Source organism: Melanaphis sacchari, unplaced genomic scaffold, assembly GCF_002803265.2.
Source record: "Melanaphis sacchari strain LSU unplaced genomic scaffold, SCAv2.0 Contig1988_pilon_pilon, whole genome shotgun sequence".
Taxonomy (NCBI): Eukaryota; Metazoa; Arthropoda; class Insecta; order Hemiptera; family Aphididae; genus Melanaphis; species Melanaphis sacchari.
Window position 1 is genome coordinate 105,229 of NW_020270968.1, and position 24,605 is coordinate 129,833.

General features: G+C 28.6%; 1 protein-coding gene across 3 annotated transcripts in view; it reads left to right on the forward strand.

The window, feature by feature from the left end:
- Positions 1 to 7,862, forward strand: part of LOC112592851 (segmentation polarity homeobox protein engrailed-like) — a 71,493-nt gene extending 63,631 nt beyond the window's left edge. For 2 of the 3 annotated variants that reach the window (XM_025337000.1, XM_025336999.1), the window contains exons 3-4: positions 1,479 to 1,810; positions 7,218 to 7,307. In XM_025337000.1, coding sequence (XP_025192785.1) covers positions 1,479 to 1,810; positions 7,218 to 7,238 — 353 coding nt within the window. In that variant the 3' untranslated portion in view covers positions 7,239 to 7,307. Of the gene's footprint in view, positions 1 to 1,478; positions 1,811 to 7,217 lie in introns of all 3 variants that reach the window. The other variant, XM_025336998.1, reaches the window with a different exon arrangement.
- The last annotated feature ends 16,743 nt before the right edge of the window (positions 7,863 to 24,605 follow it).

Below are 24,605 nucleotides of genomic sequence, written 5' to 3' on the forward strand. Positions count from 1 at the left end.
TTTTTTTTTTTTTTTTGGTTTATTGGATATGTTGTTAGGTATGCTACACATTAATATCGTGATTAGAAAAATTTATGAAATATTAAAAGTTTTTTAGCACAATAATTGGTGCAATTTCGCAAGTTAAGAATAAAGACATTGATTTGATATTTCAATATAGTGGCCGCGAATTGTGAAATTTTATGATTAACAATATATTTTATACTTAAAAACTCGCATTTATTAGCTTGTAAATTAATAAAATATTTATATTTATTATTATTATTATTATTAATATTTTTTTTAAAGGAAAATTAATACAACGTTTTTCAGTAAAAACGCGGGAATTTAAGAATAACAAAAAATTATAAAAACATAGATAAAGATTTTTGTTTTTCAATTGTATTATTAGATCCTTAGCTATTATCTAACATATAAATAGACGTTTTAAAAATTAAGATCGTTTCTATATCTGTCGGTCACAAATTTTATCTATATTTTAGTTGTCTGTATAGTGTATATTATGATATGCTTTGCACATATTACAAAATTAGTATAATTAATATAGGTGTATTTACCATGAGTTCACATCCATGTGAACCTATACGGCTTTAATATAACCCATAACTAGTGACGGTTACCGAAAAGAGTAATCTATTTAATATTTGTAATACTGACTTGAGAAATATTGATGTTTCAAATTGTAATCCTCTACTTTTTAACGAAGCAAGTCCATTTCACGATATTTCAAACAATAATTCTTACGATGATAATATGTTACTTAAATCAACATAATATTTGGTAATGTAACTATCAATATTATAGAATTGTTGACGCTGTCTCTTTCGGTAAGGGGTCATATGTTCAAAAATATTTTCAAACATCAATTGTATGATAAATCATTCGAAAAGTCGTATGTTCGAATTTATCTATAAATGAAACTGAACCAAAATAACAGTAATTGCGTTTTCATAATATCGGATTTTACTTAATCTTTATTGATTTCATATGGAGAAAGGATTATAGATAATATTGAAGCGTTTTGTATTTTTTATTTATCAGTATGGTTTGATACACTATTCCAAAAATATCAAACACAATTTTTTTCGAAGTTCTTTTTAAATAATATTTTATACGATTTGTGTAAGTGATTTTTGTTTTTTAAATAGCTAATTTAAGCACAATTAAAATTATACACGACAAGGACATATTACTAGTTACTAGTTAATAATTATGATTTCATGTTTGATAAAAAAAATGAATGCGATTACGCAATCAAAACAATATATATATTATTGGAAATTGTTAAATAGTTTTACTACTTTTTTATCGTAATAAAATTTCACGTAGATAAAAAAAAAAAAAAATATTAATTGAATTTTATTTTTAAATACATTTTTTAAACTAATTTCACGTAAACATCGCTCATTCTTCTCCTCAAATATACGATCCCGTGTATGAGTGTCAAACATTAGTAACCATGTGTTTTTCCATTTTAGGTCCGAGGACAAGGCGAGTGAAGAAAAAGGATAAGCAGCAACAGGACGAAAAGAGGCCACGAACTGCGTTTAGTGGTGACCAGCTAGCCCGACTCAAGAAGGAGTTCACCGAAAATCGATATCTGACTGAAAGACGGAGACAGGAGTTGGCCAACGAGTTGGGTCTGAACGAAGCCCAGATAAAGATATGGTTCCAAAATAAGCGGGCAAAGATCAAGAAAGCCAGTGGCACCAAGAATCCGCTTGCCCTGCAGTTGATGGCTCAGGGCCTGTATAATCACAGCACGGTCATGGTTACTAAGGAGGAAGAGGAACAGATGGCCGCGGCACAAGTGAGTGCTTATATTTATTATCATACATTTATAACTCTATAAATGCCGTCGTTTACGTAAAAACAAGTCGAATTTTTAGTATTGTTTGGTACACTATTTTTTTAATAAATGTTATTAAAATTCGGTTGAACGAAATAAAATGCTCAAAAAAGAGATAATGTATAAAAAACAACATAATTTATCAAAACGTATTAAAAAAATATTAATATATAACATAATAATTGATAAGTATCTAGAGTTTCTCACTATGAACATATATTATGTATTATACTATAAAATTTTTTGGGTTTTAAAAATATTATGTATCCATGCATATAATCAATAAATCTAAATCGTCTATTAAACTTACGATTCTCGAGTAACGTAGTTACGTAGGTTATTCAATAACAACAACGTTTCAAATAAAATTTAAGTTTTTATGTGTTCAAAATCAAAAATATTACTACTTCAAACTGATCGGTAAAACAGCTCGAATAATAAATAAATGTGAAAACCCATAAAATGTGTAGCGTACAACAGTTTGTACTACAGTAATAATTGAAAATTCAAAGTATATATTTTCAAACATAAATAATAAGGCATACGGGATGATAAATTTTGTGTTTGTTTTGGTCGTCGTCGATACGTCTGCCAAACTCCCACCGAAACCTGTTTCGTGGGTGTTTTAAATCTAAAAAATAGAATAATATTATCTTCTTCTATATCACTGGTGGTTTTAATAATCGACTTCATACGAGTGTTGTACATTTTTACGTGTACGTGTGTGTATGTGCGCAAATGTAAACCTACATTGAAATCCGTTCGAGGACCATACATAAACATTGGCGTACACCGAGAAAAAGAAGTATAATATATTATTATCATAAGACATAAGTATTCGATAATAGACATATACAGACTGTTGTAATATTTATATGATATAACAATGCATTACACAATGATGATGATAATGATTGTAGTCGTGCAGTAGATAGTAAATATACTATAAATTGTAAAAGTCAAGTACTCGGCGACGTGTTGAGGCGTGCTTCCCGCCGTTATTGGATTTCTCGAATATTTTGCCGCGATGGAAAGTCGCCTAAGTTGACATACGGTGTTGGTGAAAACTTGGCCAACATTACAAAATTTCAAGAATGCATTTCAAAGAGACAATATCTGTTAGTAGTATACAATTTATATCCAAAGACATTTGCTAAAACCGATTACTAATTGATCGATACTGATAGTGTCTTTATTAGTTTCGATAAAAAGTGATTTTACATTTTAAGTATCATAATAACTTATTTTCCTGTTAACACTATAAATTTAACTGTCACCATTCGCACATCGCTATAAATTTGAGTAACACATGAATCAATAATAATTAAAAATTAAAACAAAAAGGTAGAGATTAGCGTAGACATTTTTTTTAGTATTTTGATAAGTGCATCTCACATTTATTTAGATGTAATAGGTTTATATATTGAGTTTAGGATGCAGGAAAATCGTATATTTATCAAACCAAATATTGCATCTATAATGATCTATTAATTAGATACATTATGTCCATCAGGTACCTAATATGAATTACATTAATGTTTTATTTTGCCGATACAAGACAAAAGTCGTTGGAAATAAAATACGAACAAAACGTTCGTAAAAGCAGTTTTGATGACGCATCAATTATGATAATTTTAGACCTCCAAGACTACATCGATATAATATTAACGAGGCATAAAATAATATGGTTGGAGAAATGCGACGAAATCGCCAATGAAATTTTCATATCGATGTACGTTTTTTTTTTTTTTTTGTATTTGTCGTTCACCATACGATTATCATCCGATTCCCCAACGTTCTTTTCGCAACTTGTTCGGCACCGTTTGGGCACCATTGATCATCGTCTCGCGCTGGTTTGATCATGCCGGAGGACCACACACGCGCGAGCGCGCGCGACCGGCACATACGTCCGTCTCATCTCAGTCCGGCGGCGGCGTTATTAAACATTCATAAACGTGTCATCGTCGCCGCCGCAGCGTACGCGTACGCCGTATGTTATGCCTTTTTAATAGGTTTTTCACTCGTTTCAATTTCTCCCCCCCCCCCCCTCACAACCGTTTATGTATTTTGTATGAATAATCACTGTGGCTATACACATTTATACAAACGCACACATTATAATATAACATGACCGTGAATCGCAATAGTCATTATAGTTACCGTACCGCAGCAGCGAAAAGCTCCTATGGTTACCATCCCTAAAGAGTTTTTTTCTTCCTCCTTTGATTTCTCTCCATTCCCGGGCATGACCTTTCACTCGTTATATCCTTTTAAAAATCCGTCGTACACCACAATAATTGTGTATTCGTGCGTTTGCTATTTTGACGTAGACGATTTAAAATAATTATATCATTATGACGTATCTTTTACTGAACACGATATATTACTCGTATTAATTATTTTCAATAATACTTTTTAAACTTGTCGAAGTTTTCCACAACCGATTTCGAAGCACGGTTAAAGCCAACACCGAATTCGATCATTTTCGTGATCCGTAAACACGTATACCACGTATTAGTACAAACATTAATCCAAATGCACACTGAGATGTATTATGATTATAATATACCTGCTACCCAAATTTTCCATTTACAATAATGAACAAAAACAAACACATATGTAGATACCTAATTATTTGCGTACAATAGTCGATTCTCGCGGCTGTCACGAACTGCAACAGATGTTCATCAATGGTTATGTAATCCCTACACTTCATGTTATTACTATAATTGGCAACAAGATAAGTTTATATTGACATTTAGCCGAAATAAGGCTAATACAAGAAAACCTACATTATAGGTCCACATATTATCCTACACTGAAGTATTTTAAAAATATAATAACCTATTCATTTAAATAATTTTCGTAGTAACTGTAAACAGACAATAAATTTTACAACTTATAGATAAAAAAAATTAATTGAAATGTGTATGATTTAAATAAAAAATATATATAAATAGGTGCAATACGGCATATCTTTATTATTCTGTTGGATTTTTTCGTCTATTTTTTATGCCTTTCTATCTCGCTATTGACTATGGTTTCAGTCGTTTGACGGGCTAAATCAGACCCTTTGCATCTTGCTGGCATTGATTATTGTACAAAACACACAAATCGATTAAATTGAAGTACTTAATGCCGTATTAAATCGATTTATATACACAGAAAGAATTAAACTATTCTGTTATTAGAGATAAGCTGAATAATATTTGTATATTGTTATGTGGAAACTGACCATAAGCAGTATCTTTGGTCGCGCATTATTAATTATTTTTGACCAACAAAAAAAAATAAATAAATAAATGGTTATGATTTTACACGTTAAATATTAAAAAAATATTTGTGAAGAGCTACCCTTTACACCTAAGTGTATGAAAAACCTACTGAATACACATACAAAATTTCGTGAAAATCAGTCAAGCCGTTTCGGAGGAGTTTAATGACAAATATTTTCCATTGTGACACGAGATTTTTATATATTAAAGATTATGTATGTATACATACGAACAAGCTGACGATAAAAATATTTTGACTGGTCTCGGAAATGTCGACATTAGAAACGACAATATTATAGTGTACTTATAATATGTACAATACACGGTCGGCTGATAGAGGACCAGGTTATGAAAACTTTATAGCCGTATACATTAATAACCATAATATAATATATTGCGTACAGACACACACTACACACCACACAAATACACATACATCGCGAGACATGCATACGGTCAATATATACATTAATATGATATTTTCGTTGCCGACGATTGTTTCAAAACCTATATCATTATCGGCTGGGCGACAGTGTCGTTCGATCGTCGGTAGTTATACCGCAAAAACAGACGTGGAAAGCTTTGCGGGGGAAATCATATATTATAATGCAGTTCGCGGTCCGTCTACTCAAGCAAACGTTTAGAAAGTGCATTAAAGTTGAAAGATACATATTATATTACGTTTTTATAACTCGTAAAAACGGACCTCTATCCGCAGTAGATTTTTTGTGTTCAGTAAAATTGCAGACGTTAAAAAAACGAGGACGAAAATCAAAAGCCCACTCTCATAATGACATAATATACGTATAATGGGAAATACGATTACAAAATACTAATAGAAACACAATGCGCAGGTAATTTTTCCGGCAAAACGTATGTCTACGATAATAATAATATTATAATAATTATTATTATAAGTATCCGGCGTTGTTTTCTGCGGATTTCGGTAAAGTCATTTTCAAGTCAGTTACACGCTATATAAGTATACATTAATACGTTGTACAGTATAGACATTGTCGGTCATTAGCGCTATAGTGTTTTCATAATATAATTACTGTCTATTATTTTCCCAAACAACGCTATGTGTACATAATAGCTGATTGTAATACCGAAGGACAGAGATTTAAAATTAAACGAGGGGGGTTTGAGTTTTTTTTTTAATAAAGGTTGGATTTAAAAAAATAAAACTTGTTTGCATAACCACACATTGTTCACATGGATGATACTCGTTTTTCCCCAACTAGTTATGATCATTTTAAAACTAAGTTGGCTATGATAGTTTTAATAAAATTATTCTGTTTTCAAGTTTTTGGTAAAGTCAATAAATGTATTACATAAACTATCCATACATTATATAATAAATTAGTATTTGAGTATCATTTACCGTTACCCAGAGAAATCCACAGAGAGATGATACAGTTTGTTCTTGAAGTTTTTTTTTAAGTTCATGTTAATGCATTTAACACTTTTTTTAGTATTTGAAAATGGTACGTCAATTTTTAATTTAGTCCACAATATTTATGAAAACCTAATATTAAAAAATTACTTTGCGCACAAACAATAAAACATATGTTTTGAAAATTTTAATTTTGTTTAAAATATATTTATTAATACCTACATATAATTTTTTAAATTATTACACGAATGGGTGTTTCCACATTTAGCGAAACAGGTTAAAATTCAGGTTCTGAAATTTCAAACATAGTAAATCCTATATTATCTGAAAATGTGTACCTTGATATAAAATTTTTACATTTTGTACTTTAAGAGGAGCTCACACATGGATTAATTGGCTCACAAAAAAATAATATCTCTGGTTACCATTGATTACAGCTGGAAATAAAATAGTTATTAATAATAACTTATTATAATTACAAGATATAATTTTAGACCGGTATTTTAAATTTAATAAAAATAAAAAATCGGGGGAGGAGAAATTATTTGAATAGGCTAAGTCCCCTTTAGTTTAACCCTATCCATCACTAGCTTACTACTTAATACTTATACACACGCGTCTTTTTTAATTATACCTTAAATGTTACTACATAGTGTTATATGTATTAATGTGATTTGTTTCATTTTTTGTGTTTCAGGCTATGGAAATTAACGACTGAATAAGCATTTTTTTTTTTTTTAACGTCGTTTTATTTGGCCTTTCAAACGCTGATGCTGCCCACCCGACGCCAACAATCGACGTGGTGCCTGGACACCGTTACAAAAAATGGGTATACTTACCTGTATACAACGTGCATAATATTATTTTTGTAATTCAATCGACGAGGCAACGAATTGTGTTAGAAAGATATTCGAACATAAATTATGACCTTGCACACCACCGAAGAAGATGCGTATTTTACATACGCTATTTTGTTTTTATATTAAGTCCAGTGTGAGACTTCATATTATCATTATTATTATTATTATTATCATTATTTTTTATTTAGATATTTTATTAAACGGTCGACGTATATTTAGACGACCGATTTAAAAAAATGTAAAATGTGTACAGTAACATTGTGTGTGCGATTTATTACCTTTTCGAAATAAATTAGTTTATATAATTGTATATTAAAAGCGAACAAATGAAAAACATTAATCAAAACGTGTGCCCACACACGATTTAGATGTTTATTTTTAAATTTAAAATAAAAATTAGTTCCTTTTGTATTAATTTGTTACATTTGCCTACTATATTGTGTTAAATACAAATAAATTAACCTATACTACACTAGTTTTGTTAGCCATATTAAATAATGTATATGTATATTGTATATTGTATATTTAATGCAGTTTTATGTGTATCTATAAATATATAATATATAAATTCGATTTTTAATTAGAAAAAACAGCAAAACATGTCTACTGATTTATTTTTGATATAAAAACGTTTTTAAACTATATCCAAACAATTCGTTTCAACGTGAATATAACGTGAACGCGGTATAACAGAGAATTAAAGCAATCGAAAAAAAAATAGTTCACCGCGGTATAGTACAGTTTTGATAATGATTACAGTCATCGGTAAATAGCAGTTTTACACCTTTAGCCGGTATGTGCATACTTATGCATTATTCATAATTATTGCTAAACAACATATACTTAAAAAAAGTATTAACTTTTTACCGAAATCCTAGTTTCTGGGTGTACAGGTGCATCACGTCATGTCCACATACGTTCGTAAATTATACTAAAACAGCATATATGAATGCTAGGCAACTCGTACTTTAAATTGTGTAACAAAATAAAAATATTAGTAATCCTAATATGTTGAGAGAAGAAATAAATAATATTATATTTACAAATACAGAGATAAAATTTAATTGATTGCATACAATTATCTAATGATTCTAAACATATAATAATTGTTAATTATACATTTTAACATTTTCATTTTAACGAAATTTTTTGGAGGACCAAACCAAGTTAGAACCAAATTATTTAATTATTTTTAAAAAATTTCACTATAGTATGATTTTTTTCCTCGTCACACTTCGAAATATGGAAGTATAACTGTAGGTTTAAATATAAAAAATTTGATATTAATTAATCGTTGTATTTAGGTACATGACATATAGTTCTTGATAAAACTTAGCGTACCTACTTACCCATAGTTTCTGTCTATCTAATATGAAATTGTACTATACTAAATATAGTGGTATAGATAATTTAAGTTTAAATGGCTATTGTCAAATTTAAAGGGGTAGACATTTTTGAAATAATGCCATACTTGCAATTTTTTTTAAATGGCATACCATTACCACTTTCTCTGAACAACGCTATGAGATCCATAGTCCACATACAGATTAATATTTTATACAAGAGTGGGGTATGTAGGTATGGTATAATACTATTAAGAAAAAAGGATATTAATACAACAACCAAATAACCGCAAGAACAGTAACATTATAAAATTACTCAAGTACAAAATAAAAACGAACATCTTGGAATAAAGCATAGAGAAACAAACTGTTGTCTCAAAATCTTACTTTCAAAGTTTCAAATCATGAAAAACACAGTCATCTCTAGATTATATAATTTTAGTTTTTGTTTAAAAAATTAAAATTAATTCTTAAAATCAAACTATTCCTGACAAAGCAGAAATTAAACACATTTGATTATAATATATACGAATTTTATAAAATATTTCGCTCCGTGTTGTGTTACCGATACTCTGGTGTATAATTAATATCACATAACACAAAGATCTATAAATTATGACCTAGCCAAACTTTATTACAAAGTTTTAATTCCAAATAAATATTCTGTAACATTAACTTTCAAATAAAAATATATGGTCTTCCTTTCTATTTCTGATAATTAATAAGCGATAACACTGATAACCATCCTAGCCGGTTAATATACCATTATTTATTTGAAACCTCGATTATATTAATACATAAATAAAATTAAAGAAGGTATTACCGACTACCTATTTACACCACTTTCGCCATTTACGCCTCTTACAATATCATATAACATATTAATTACTAATCGTAGGTACAGTTTTGTTTTAAACTTTATTATGTATGAAAAAAAAAGTAATATAATATTGAGTAGATAGACGTGTGTACGGAATAATCAAAGAAACTAAATCTATATTATACTTAGCCATTTAGGTAACAGATATTAATAGATATTTGGACGATCCGGTTTCGAGAAAGAGTAAGAGGGAAGACGGAAGACCCCTACAATGATTGATGTAAGACGTAAGTACAAGATATGTGAAATGACGTTCAATGTTATATTAATACGTATATTATAAACATAGACAAAATTAAATTTAAAAAAAAGTCGTCGGAATATTTGCTAGTTACTTTTGATTTTTGGCATCAAATATCTGTCGACAAATTGGTTTTAATTTTAAAAACGGAAGTGCATATATTTACAACACGATTCGTTATACGTTTATATGTTGATCGTTCATGTCATCAATCGATTTTTATGTTTTTCTTAGTCAATTTAGTAATATTTTATTTTTAATTTAGTTAAAATCTTATTTTCAGTAAAAAATTATTTAAAAGACACTCAAAATACTAAATTACATTTTAACAAAAAACTGTTTGTTATCTATAACTATTATGTATTTGCATAAAAACGAGATAACGTTCGTTGAACTATTGGCTATTATATGCTCGTCTCAGATTCTAATTCCAAAATCTTAGAAGATATAGATATAGTACAAACTGTTAGTTCATTTAATAGATAACACAAATTATTTCAAATCCATTAAAATTCATCAACCTAATAATTATTACTTCGGTGTTAGTATGAAGGTAGATCGATCATCACAATATAAGACTATAAAAATGCATCTGCTAGGCGGCTTTGATTTAAAAATAAAATCAATTACTTGAAGTGAAAGTATAAGTTAGGGATTGATTGACAAAGATAAACGCGATATAGTGACTTTATTACCATAATATTTGCAATTGATAAACGAGTTCACGGTTATTAACATTTTGTCGACCCACAAACGTCTTGTACACACTGACAATTTTTACTTTTATCTTTCTTAATACTTATGTTGAAAAAAAATGCGGGATTAAAATAAATTAAAAATTTAAATAAACTGCTTCTGCATTAAGAAATTGACAAATTCAAAAGAAATGTTAATGTCCCCATTAAATCAAAAAAATTATTACGCGAAATTCAGATACTGAATACCTATTTACAAATTTAAAAACAAGATTCTCATAACAATATAGGCAAGTAGCTGCAGATCACCATCAATTTTGGTTGGTCGCATATTGCTATACCAATTTTATTATTGCGGGATTATGACTGAATATTAAATTATTTTGTTATCAACGAATTTGTTTATAAATAGAAAATGTTGAAACCAGGGAAACGGGTTCAGTCATATACAGAGCGATTCATTAGGTAAGCTTACCACCATTTTTTTTTTTTTATTTAATAAAGCATTTATTCAAATTTTGATTTTTAATATTATAAAAAATATTTAAAGACCGTATTTTTCTATTAAAAAAGACCATATAGTTCTTGAGATTTTGTGTACCATTTAAGGAATGTTCTGTGGCGATAAAAACATCTATTTTTCAAATAAAAACACACCTAAATTATTTAATGGTTATTATTTATTAGTTACACTATACTATTAATTAAAAATTAATAAACATATTATCGTACATCCTCAGTTTATGCTAACACTTTAGTTTTTTCAATGCTTTATTAACGCTTTAGTTTTTTCAATGCCTTATTGTATTAACTATTTTAAACATTAATAAAACATTAATCAGTAATCAATATAATTAAATGTACATAAAATATTAAAAAATAATTAAATATTAAATAGTACTCCATACCTGAGAGTTATAATAACCGGTGAACTTGAATATTTTTGTAAACGAAAACGATCAAAATTGTTAGCATGTTGTTATCATGATACGTGTAAATATGCTATAGCGGCGGAATAGCCCTGTGAAATAATAAGTGACATTAAAGATAAGTGAGCAACCGTGATAGATGATTTATTTTAGAAAATGAGAAAACTATATTTTATATCATAATACCTATATTAGTAGGTACGTTTCTAGATTTTGTACTTACTTTAAACCAATACGAACAATTAAATCAAACGAACAATTTTATTATCTATAATAAAAAAATATAGAAGATCAGGTTCAATATTTTTTTCATCAGATTGTTGAAAAAGCTTACAATAATGTGTAGCAAGCGGAATTTCAATATAATACAGTTAACCATACCTATAATTTTGCTGTCCCGGATACAGGGACACACGCCCAAAACACCGAAAGGTTATGGGGTTCTGCTAAATGAGGAAATATAAAGCGTCGGGAAACTAAAAGGAATTTTCTGGAATCGTATTTGGCAGAATTTATTTGGATAACACGTCTCAGGGAGAAATACACGTTTGAAACCATCTCAAGATATCTGAGTTCTGGCCTCCATTATAATTATGATCAAATATGCATATATTATACCTATACATATACACTTATGCATTTTTTATACTTATTTTACTTATATATATATATATATTAATTTTAATTATTGTAATACATTTCATTATTAATAATATAAATTATTTATTATATTTTCAATTTTATTTATGGTGGGGGTAATAATAAACAAGAGTGGCGGAGCGATAAATTTTAGTATTTTCGGCGCTGTTCTTGAGAATGGTATTTTACTTCACGTCCACAATCATATTAATATTATATTATGCTAAAATAAAGTAACATAGATAATGTATTATCATTATTAATTTTATTTTTTTTTAAATATCATACACAAAGTTGCATAAAATTAATTTTTATTGTAAATCAGTACACCTACGTAATTTTATATTTGTATGAAACGTATTAAGTCGCTATTTAAGGCCAATAACTGTTTGCCCTAAACACAATATTGTGTTACGTCGATAAAAAAATATATATATTTTCTCACCTCTTGTTTAGGTACACGTGGACTCAACAATAAGATAGGTGCGGTATGTATAATAGTTTAACATGTGAAATCGGCGCCGCCAAAGATAATATTACATTAAATATCGTCCAGGATACGTCGTCTTCGCCATCGGCGGAGACGAGTACGTCCGGGCTCGTTTGAACGATTTGATATGTAAAATATTAGTCTACCACCACCCAAATTCAATGGTCTCATTTCCGATTTCAATCAACGCAGGAAATAGTCCGTCGTCGTACGTTTTTGATTTTGATTTTTGTTTTTAATTCGTTGACTCTTTCTCTCTCTCTCTCTCTCTCTCTCTCTCTCTCTCCTGATTTCTTAACACACAACGATAGCGTTCTACGAACAAGCGTCGACACACGTCATATTATTATTATTATCATCGTGTAACAAACCGTGACATGTGCGGTCGTATACACAAGTGTATTATAAATATGACATATATACTCCTCACACATAAAGCGAGTATAAATAATATTCGTCAAACCATAATATATTATAGGTTTTATCCACAACGACTACATCGATTATTTCATTTGGGTTTTAAGGTTTTAGAAGATAAAAAGGTTTGAGTAGTATTTATACATGACCCACTAAAAACCACTGACATAAATAGTTTGTGGAAGTAATACGATTATAAGCCTACATAAGAGGACGCGAAACCTGCATGTGTTATATCTGTCTTACATATATAATACTACATGGAAAATTTTTGTTTAGCAGAATCCATTTTAGCTTTAATATTAGAGTAAATTTTCCTATTATCAAACTTAATGATACGAATTTCGTAGGTAGGCTTTTATTGATATTTTAATACTAAACTGAGTTATAGCTGTTTCAAATATTAAAACTTTAAAATGCTCATAACTCACTTTAAAATTATAAAAGCCTATGTTTTACATGAGAAAAACCGATTATTACTAGTTTTTAATGATTTTTTTCTTAATTTTAATGTAATGACCTGTTTTTTTTTTTAATATCATAATTTATCAATTGTAGAATACTTCATAGTAAAATGGATGAGGTTTATTATCCCGATAAAAAAGTATCTATATACGAATCAATGATTTTATGGCGATGTAAATTAGTTTTTCGACAGTATATAAAGGAAAAAACTATAAATTCGGTATTAAATTTTAGTAAAACTGGCAAGCTTGAATCTAAAATTTATGATTTATAGCGAACAAAAACTTCAACAAAAACGTCAATAGAAAACAATCACAGGGCAATTGTTCCAAGGTTATTCGCTTTACACGGGCAACTACTACAATAACGTAGATTTAGCACAAAAACTTATTTCAAAAAATACTTATTACACCGAGACATTACGTTCAAATTAGAAAAAAATCCGAACGACATTGTTAAAAAAATAATACTCAAATGACGGGATTTTTATATATTTAAGTGGAAAAACAAAAGGAATGTTTTCGTTATATCAACAGAATAGAACACTAGATATGGTAAATACATAAAATAGATGAGGAGATGATAATATTTAAAACTATAGCCCATAATAAAATATAATGATTATATGTCAAGTAGATAGCCAGGACCAATTAATGATGTCCTATAACATATATGAACGAAAAACTCTCTAATGGTATATAAGAAAGTTAGCATTCATATTTTACAATATCAGCTACTATAATATCATCTATATTGTCAAAATAAACGTAAAATAACCCAATATAATTTTCGATTAAAATTATACATTCATTATTAAAAACAAAATTATAAAATCGTAGAAGTACTTGAGAGCAGTTCATCTGAAATATCATCTTTAGTTCTACATTATGTATAGTGTATATATACTTCACAACTTTTTACCAAAAAGCGAAAAACATCTAAAATTTAACGTAAATGATGTAGTTACTCTAAAGAAATTGAAAAACGTGAAGACACATCTTATAACTGTGTTCTCTATCCACAGAAACCACTACTATAATTTAGAATTCTGCTTCAAAGTTTATCACGTAAAATAATATACAAAATAAAATAGTTAAAATTTCAAAAAATTTTTAATAATTTTTATATTTATTCTGTAATAATGATGATGAAACAATAATTTATTTTATATAATACATATTTAAATTTATTTATGACTTTTTTATCTTAAAAAATTTTATTTTTTATTTTCATTTATGATATTTAATAATATACGTTAATATAAGTTACTTTAATGTAAAAATATTTAACATAGAAAAAGGCCATTATAGATCAAAAAACTGTAAAAACTATTAACAAAATGTGTAATACCATTTTATAAATCAATAGTTGTGCTTCTAATGCCATCGCGTCATAGCATTTTCGACACGATGTCGCAGTAGGTACATAACCGCCAAAATCACAGGCAGCGTTCAACGTGTTAAAAAAAAAAATAATGATCATTAGATATATGAAAAAAAAATGAGCAAGTTAGTATAACCACTCTTTTGTACAGTTATACTTAATGTTCAGTGGGTCACTGTATGAACGTGTTAAAATTATTCAATGATGAATCATATACGAAAAACAGTTCTGAGCGAAGACAAACAGTCCGTTAGTCTATAATATCACTTTGTATATTTCACGTTATATTCTTTAATATTACTATAAAAATATTCTATTTTACAAGTCGTGACTCGTAATGCAGTAGGTTGAAATACAATAACATCGTTGTAAAATCAATACATTCATCGCTTCTCTCAGAATATAAAGGTAGGTACTAACCTAAATATGTTATAATTTTTATTTAAAAAAAAAAAAAAAAATGATTGATAAAATAAGTGTTTCGGGTTAAACGGACCACCCTGCGTTAGTTGTATTATATATATTATAGGTCTTAGGGTCATTAACAGTGAGTTTAAATGCATATTTTCTCCATATAACACTAACTATAACTATACCATGCCGACAACATGTGTGCTAACTTACGATAACTGTCAATTAAATGTTAACTTGCATAGCATAACCTATAACCTTAACATATAACCTATATGACTATATAGTAATTATTATTAAGAAAAATACTATCGGAAAATTTTCCTTTGTATTTAAAAAAATATATACTAGAATTAATACAATGTATTCATGATTGTATGACGAATATTTTATAATTTTATCACGAGATTTTTTTTTTTCTAATGTACAAACAAAATATAATATGATATATCATATAGTTACATCTTGTATGGTAAAAGAAAGACCACTATAATAATACCACGCGTTAAAAAATAACAATTAAATATTCAAAATATATTTAGAACTGAGGTTACTGACTTTTAAATTAATTAACACACTGCCTAAAAATAAATATGTACATTGTGTAAAATATTGTTTTATCGAATTATAGCAACAGTTATAGTTCGACAGTGATTGGAGCAAAAATAAAAACCTTATTACAATATGAAATCCATCTATATAAGTAGACATCTTGATTCGATTTATTAAAATTAACATGCTACGTCTAACATTTTTATCTTTTTTAAATCGGGTGAAATACATAGAAAGGTAATGCTAACAGCGAGGTTTGAGGTAGGTATATAGTTGTTGCGCGGATATAGTAAAACGTAGCGAGCTTAATAGGTATGCAAATACGCGTTTTAATAAGTATTACTGCCGAGAATTCGAACGAGAAATTGTATTTAAAATGTTATCGATTTTTTCACGTTTACTGTTCATGTTATTCACATAAATAAATTGACAAAAATAAAATATTTTTAACTTCTATTGTATTATTAAATCTAATATTTTTTTTTAAAACTTTGTAACGCATAACCAGTTTCTAGGAATAGAAACTATTCTTTGATATATTCATATCTAAATAATAACACGAATAATATTTAATTAGTTTTTTCACATTTATAATAATGTGATTAATTAATATATAATAAACAAAATTATGCGTTTTTTCGTTTAATTACTCTACTGAATTTCAACACCTTTCTTAGAAATCCAACTAGAGAATTCTAATGGTATAAATCCTCGATTAATAATACAAAAAAAGATATATATATACCATCTTTCTTGTAGTGTTACCATTGGATAAATAACACAAGTCTTATAAACTATTTCCATATTTAAATCAATCTAAAACACTCTTATGGTAAAAATAATATTTACAGTGTGTAATTTCTAATAAATATTTAAAAAAATATATTATCCATCGTACTAAAAGCAATCCATGTACGTTGTGTAAATAAAAATCTTAATTTTTCAGTGCACAAAACGAACAGATTCCATTTTCGTTAAGTGGACAAAACGATTGTACACGTTGTGTTAATATTATAATAACGTCATCATATTCACGATACGGATATATACTTGAAGTCCACTTGTAACCCGTAGCGCAATACAAATGTATTATTAATGTTTATCTGTCGAAGTGAAAATATCGAAAGTCTTGATATCTAAGACCGCCCGCCTCTTCAGGTGAATTATACACATGATAATATACGTTAGCCGTGTATTGGTGTACACCTATGACTGTAACTATAACTATGCACAATTTATATGTAAATTTTGTACGATCCGAAGGAATGACTTTGTTAAAAATAATACTTACAACAATAATATTACACAATAATAAGTCACACATGAAGTCTAATAATACATACATAGGTACGGTACACTCCACGAGTGTACACGCTTATTTTATTTATTTTTATTATAAGAGTAGAATAATATACGTATTACACATACGATGACGTCAAATATTTTACAATCGTATAATATTTTGTATCTTTATACTCTCTAAGTATACATAGTCTCATATAGATATATTCCAACAGAGCAATAAATAGAACGCTGGACTCAGAAAAATCTTGTAAGTACCTATTTAAGATAGGTATAAATAATAGGTCCGACAATGATGAGTAGGGTTCGAATTTTTATGCAAAAATTTTTGTTAAATATGTACATATATATGCACTCAAAAATTAAAAACTATTCAAAAAAATGTTTATTGTGTGTTAAAAAACGAAGCAATTAAAAAATATATCTAGCAAAAAAAGATACAATTTAAACATTAGTATTTAAAACGAGTACCTATATAGTATAAAAATTTATATTAATTATTGAATGAGTACCAACATGATGTAACAAAATGTGCTTTTAAATATTATCAAATTGAAAATTTCTACGATTTTTAGGTACACAACATTAATTTGTACTTAAAAAACAAAAAAAAATATAAAATAATATACATTCATCTATTCTATAGATACTTGGATATTCAATTACGTAATAATGTGCTTTATTTTCCTTTGGCAATTTTTTAAATTTTGATATTAAAAAAGGGAAACTGTGGACACGCTAACCGTCAAATAACAATCAGTAACTAATATAAAAATGTTTACCATAACATTACGTTGACTTAATTGTATGTCCCAGGGATCAGATTATGTATATTATATTCACCTACATGGCTTTATCTATATTCGACGTTATACGTAGTAAAATATTTTGTTTTATTCGGTCGAATTAAATTTGTCAGAAATATCGGCATCTACGAATATAACTTTGAAAAAACTTTAAGTAATTTACTTACCATTTATAAACTATGCACATTTTTTATAATCGACGTATTACGAATCATCAAGATTTTTAATAAGAATTATGTGAAGTCAAATGTAAAAGAATATGCATTTGCATAAAAATCCGGGCCCAAATGATAAGATACTAAGGTCCGTCAATCAAGATAAAATGTATCTGAAAAAGAGGTTTGGTGGTGACCCAGACCACGATAGTTTTAATCTCACTACAGGTAGCACAGCCTCTAGCGATATATAATAATTAAGGTAAAAAAAGTCGACAAACCCGATTCGTAAATAGGGAATAAGGATTGGCTCTGAAGGGCATCGTGTAAGATGAATCGGTTCTAGATTGTTGAAGAACCGTAGCACAGATGACACCTCGGCTATAGCACGCGTCTTGAGTCGGTAGTGAGTTTGTCATTGGCAGACAGCGCGTGGAACCAGCAAGCTTCAGTCGCTGACCGCAAATAAATATGTCTTTATTTGTTTTTCTCAATTATTTAAAAAAGTTGTAGACAGCCTTTACTTTTGACTACTCACACGAACAACTAAATTCAATTTTTTAAATTAACTTGCAGTATATTTAACATTTTACTGAAATTATAAAACTGAAATTTTAGAAATTTATTAACCTCTTTAAAGAATAACACTATAAATTTATAGAACTATCACAATATAAATCTAAAATAAGATGAAAAGTTTAGAGCACTTTAGTTAAAAGTCAATAATAACACTTACGAAACTTCTAGAAAAAAAAATTACGACATCGATCAATTAAACGAATATAAAGGTTATATCATTCGCTCAAAGTCGATGTTGTATTATACATTTATAATAAATTATATTAAATGGTGTATATTTTTACTCGAAACATTTTTCCAGAACGTTTGACAATAAATTGTATTATTTCAATTATAATATACATAGTGCTATACATTGACATATTATTATTATAATATTATAAAACGCATAAACACGTATTATACTAAATGACAATCTACATTTATTAGTAAACGATTAATCATCGGTACAGGTACCTATATAATATACACTTGGATCGGATACAATGGATTAATCGATGATAAATCGCATTTAATAAATCGACGCGTTCAGCGTGTGTGCATATAATGTGTGTATATACATGTATACATATAGCCACGTTATATGAGTACCTATGTAGCACATTATTGTGTACCTACATAATATTATTATGGTTTTTTTAAACCATTACGGAATGGGCGTCCAACTGAAATGGTGTTGAAGGTTAGACGACGCGATAAAAAACGAACTGCTGCAGCGCAGCGCGTGACATCGACGTTATTGTTGCTGACTGTTGCGGTCAATGTGTTTTGGCGGCCGAAAACAATAATAATAGATGACCGTGTAATACCGTATTGAAAGATTTTCAGGAAACTGCAGTTCGTGTGCATACCCAATAATATTAAACATGTACACAGTCATGGCACACTCCACATACATAATACTTTGATTAAATATTATATTATATATAGACTATAAAATACTATAATATTTACCTATATTAAGACTTAAGAACTATTTAATTTACACTATTACACTAAACATGACTAATTTCAAAAACTATAATAGCGTTTTGAAATAGGTATATGTTTTAACAAAATTTTAAGTCATTAGAAATAACTCATTACAAACATAGGTATTCGTGGAATTCAAAAGTAGATAATGCCCATTTATTATTATCGGCTCTCTATATAAAAACTATTAAGACTTTTTTAAGATTAATGTGATTTTAATAAACACATAATAGAAAAATACAAGTTTCACACGCTACATATTGTTTCCGAGAAACAATTCGTGATGGATGTTAACATTAAAGTGAAAATACAATCAAAAAGATAGAAAAATGTTCGGTGTTATCAATAATAGATAATCACAAGTAAAACATTGAACATTTGATTTCTCAATGCACAATTACAATTAGCTCTCAACGATTTTTAATATATAATACTAACCACTATATACATCTATACATTTAACTGTATACAGACTTTTAACTACAGAGTGCACACAATAAATTGTTTTAAATTTTCGAATTAGCTTTAAAAGTATTATCAAAAATTGACTTAGTAATTTAGATATATTTAATGCAATTAATACAATATATCTATGAATAATTTGATTAAGGAATTGGACGTTTTGACCCATTAAAAAATCGTAGGGCCCTTTGTGAAAACCTATTATTACAAAACAAAATTCTTGAAGCATAAATAAATTGATGATAGAACTTATTTAATACTTACGATAATCAGATCCATAAGTATTGATAATATATTTTACATAAACTGTTAGATGATTACATTATACTCATTAAAATATAATGATCTACTCTAATACAGTAATATATTGGTCACGGAATCTTAAATGCAAAAATGTAAAAATAATAATAATAATAATGATAACAATAAATATGTAAATCTTTATAATATATTTATTACATCATTTTATAATGAACCATTGATTATTAAATCTGACTTGTTTGAGTAATATTCTGAATCTCAACATACAGTAACCAAATCGTTAAGTACCTATAATCATAATTGAATACAGGACGTTTCACTATAATTCACGATTTACTATTCTTATCCCAAATAATATATTTTAATTATGCGCGTATATTCAAGTTTTGTTTTTTGTAATTTTTAATTATATTTATGAAAACTAAATTATAGTTATTTTATTTTTAAAAATAGATAATTAGATTTTTGTAAAATTTTGTCCAAGTATTGAAATGTTTAATATTCTACTTACTTAACTTAAAAAAAATCATTTCAAAATATATTTTGGGAAAAATGTAACTTTTTTTTTATGGTTTAAATTTTATAAATTGACATTTTACATTCTAAAGAATAATATTTGTCCAAGTATTTTGATACACAAAAATCAAACTTATAATAATTAAGTTTTTATAACTATAGGGATTTAGTATAATTGAACAAATTAGTATGACACAAGGATACTGAACAAAATGTCGGTCTATTCTTTATTGATTTAGATTTAATTAAAATTTTGTTTTTTCAAAGAGGTTGTATTTTCATGACTTCCAATTGAATAAACACATATTTTTATTAACAATAAATAACGAGTGTCTTACGTTAATAGTAATTATTATATAGCACCTAATATTTCCTGACGATTGTGTGAAATACTTGGCTAAAATCACGAATGAGTTCATTATTAACAGATCAGCTGACGTGACAACTACAATAATTATTATACGCGAGATCACTCGAACCAACTAATACGCCGAATGTTTTAATCGCAACACTATCATGTCACCTTAATTTACTGTGCGGTACGTTCAGAAAGAACTTAAGACGATAGGTGATTTATGTGTCGGACAACGGTTTTAATAAAAACATTATGATGGGTAATAGCATAAATAATATCGTGCCCGTCGAATTGGCTAGTTTCCAGTGGAATGACCGCCGCATGCGTATATTAAAATATATTATACCTAACTATAATAGTAATAATATTATTGTTTATTAGTGGCGATAGCATGTAGGTAGTTAACACACCTATAATATTTTAATGAAATACCAATAACCGCGGTAGTGCGAGTAAAATAAAGTCTAATGCCATTTTCGGGCGCGTCTGCCATTCCGAAATAATATTCTTTATACCTATCAACCGATTGTGCTGATTACTTTGTTACGCATCTATTTTATGTTACGTAATAAAAAAATAATTTAGTTTGGTATTATAGTATAAATGATTGGAAATATTTGGACAGAACTTGAAATAAGTATATAATATACATAAAATCTAAAAAAAAATAACATTGATGACTAACTATAACTATTAAAAATATAGCTACATATTGTTAATCCATTCTATTTGTTAAAAATTGTCTAAAACTTTAAAGTTATAACCATGATAAAAAAATTATAAAAATCTCAAAGTTACGAACCAGATTCAACCGTTTTAGGTTTTATATTATACAAAATTAATTAACTAACGTACTCTTATTGTGAAAAATAGTATAATTTGCTTTAATGAAGTAATAACATTTTCCGGTTAAGCTTTCGTCAATAATATTATTGTCAAGACTGGTTAAGTAACTATGTATATGTGTAACTCGTTAAGTTATGATATAATGAAGAAAAATAGTAAAGTTTAAATTTAAATCTTATTTTTTTCTTTATAAATTGTAAATTTTACAAGACAAAAAGCAAAAAAAAAAGGATTAATTCCAGATTTAGATAAACATTAGTTTAACTTTTTTTTTATGAATATTGATTTTTAAAAGATCACCGACAACGCGTATTTTTAAAAGTCAAAACTGGTATATCTATTATCTAGTACTTATAGTAGCATTGTTGTTGTGGGATTTGAAATTAATATGGTTAGGTGAGATTGAAATTTTTTATGTAAATTCATATATAGAGAATTGTATTCATAAAGTTTATTTTGATAACCTAGTACCATGCACCTATTATTTTTATCCAATTCACTGTATTATAATTTTTTTAAGCTTATTTAAGTCGGCGTGCTATCTAGCACCATTTTTTACAAAAGACTTGATTAAATGGCCCTCCCACAGAAAACCCAAATGATTTATATTGTCTTTGTTCGTTTGGCTGCCATGCGTATATAGATTTGGGTGAAATGTGCGTTCCTTCTTTAAGTGTGACGGCCGCTGTTATTGCGATCGCGCTCTTCTGCTCTGACACACAGCTCTTAATCGAATATCAAAGTTTTTTAAACGTTCATCGTTTCGTGCACATGTGTATAATATAATATGTAATTTACAAAACTGCGGGGAATCATGTCGCACATTTCTCACGGTCGATTCGGTCATCTCTCGAAATCGGTTATTCGTATAAACGCGTATAATACGTCGCACACATGTTTTCGTTAAAAACGCATTTTTCGTTATCCCGTCGCCGGCCGGTGGCGAAGCGATTATATTGTATAATATAATATAATGTGTAACTATTATACATTTTTACGTATATCATGACGTTATATATTATACGTTATACTATATCCGTCGGTCGAGCGTTCAGCGTTTCGATTTTACAATTGGACGGTTTTTTTTTAATTTTAAATTTAATATCCCGCTACAGCTCGTATTTCGTCGGCGAGCGTATAACTCGTCCATGTCACATCAACCCTTATATCAGGGTATGGGGAGAGGTATAAGAGTAGTTTTGGGGTGAGGGAAGTTTTTTAAAATTTTAATTGTGCCGTTAAATTGTTCACACGCAATTGGCGCGAGCACTATACACATCACACACACACACAATGTATATATATTTATTATATTATATTGTGCATGATAATATGATATACCGAGTGGGTGGCAGACAAGACATTCCGCGCGCACACGGTTTATTGGCCGCTGATTAAATTCCAGAGAGATTTAAAAAAAATCGCGTTTCAAAATCGAACGACTTATCGAGTGGCGGTGGGAGATGGGGGTCGTCGGGTCCGACCCTGTTGGCTGTGGTGTAAGTATATATATATACATACGAGTATACAACGACTCGCCGGCAACGGTGGCAGCCCCGCGGATAGTGTATGTGTATAATAATATAATACGGGCAAAACGTAATTCGCGTGAAAGCGATTTTTATTTCAACGGCGTTTCTGGAGTGGATAGTAACGGAGGGGTTAGCGAGGGCGACTGCTGTCGGAAATTCTTTATACAAAACAACGTCGTCTATGTATATATATGTAATTGTACATAATATATATGTACGAGTAAATGTATATTAGTATACATGCACGCACACTTGTGTACATTGTGTCAACGGTAGTGTATACGCGACACGTACCGTATAGTTATTTTAATCGACCCCATAGTCGGGGGGGCGGGTGTAGGTAGGGGTGGTTTTGGGTCGGAGACGAGAGCTTTAACTGTTTTTATTGCACATCACTTCCTGCATTTAGAGCGAGCGCTATAAACTGAAATCCGCCAACGACAGCGGATTTTTTTCAGTCTATTTTTCGCGCTGTGACCGAAGTGCGTCCATCCCGACGTGTTGAGAATTATACGTCGACAATAATATTATCACACAGCAGATGCTTACGATGTGCCGCATGAGCTGTACGGGTATTGCTCGGCCATGGTCTTATAAACTTCTTATCATTGTAGTACATAATAATAATAATTACGTTTATTGTTCAACTTACGCGTGTAACTAATAGTATTATATTTTAAAAAATTTACTTTTTTAAATATGATACAAATATAAACATATTACTATACATATTTAAAATATTCAATTCAATTGGACAAAGTCGGTCAAAGATAAACAATTGATTTGAAATTATTTTATGAAATTTTTAACTTAATTGGATATAGTTGACAAATTTAAAAATGATCATATAAAATACAAAATGCGTAACATAATAGCTATAAATTAATAATTTAAAGGTGGAAGAAATTTGATTTTTATGTAAGATACATGTTAACTTGTGTAAAATACGCCCTTTCAAACAAAAAAATATCTTTCTAAAGATCTATCTATAATC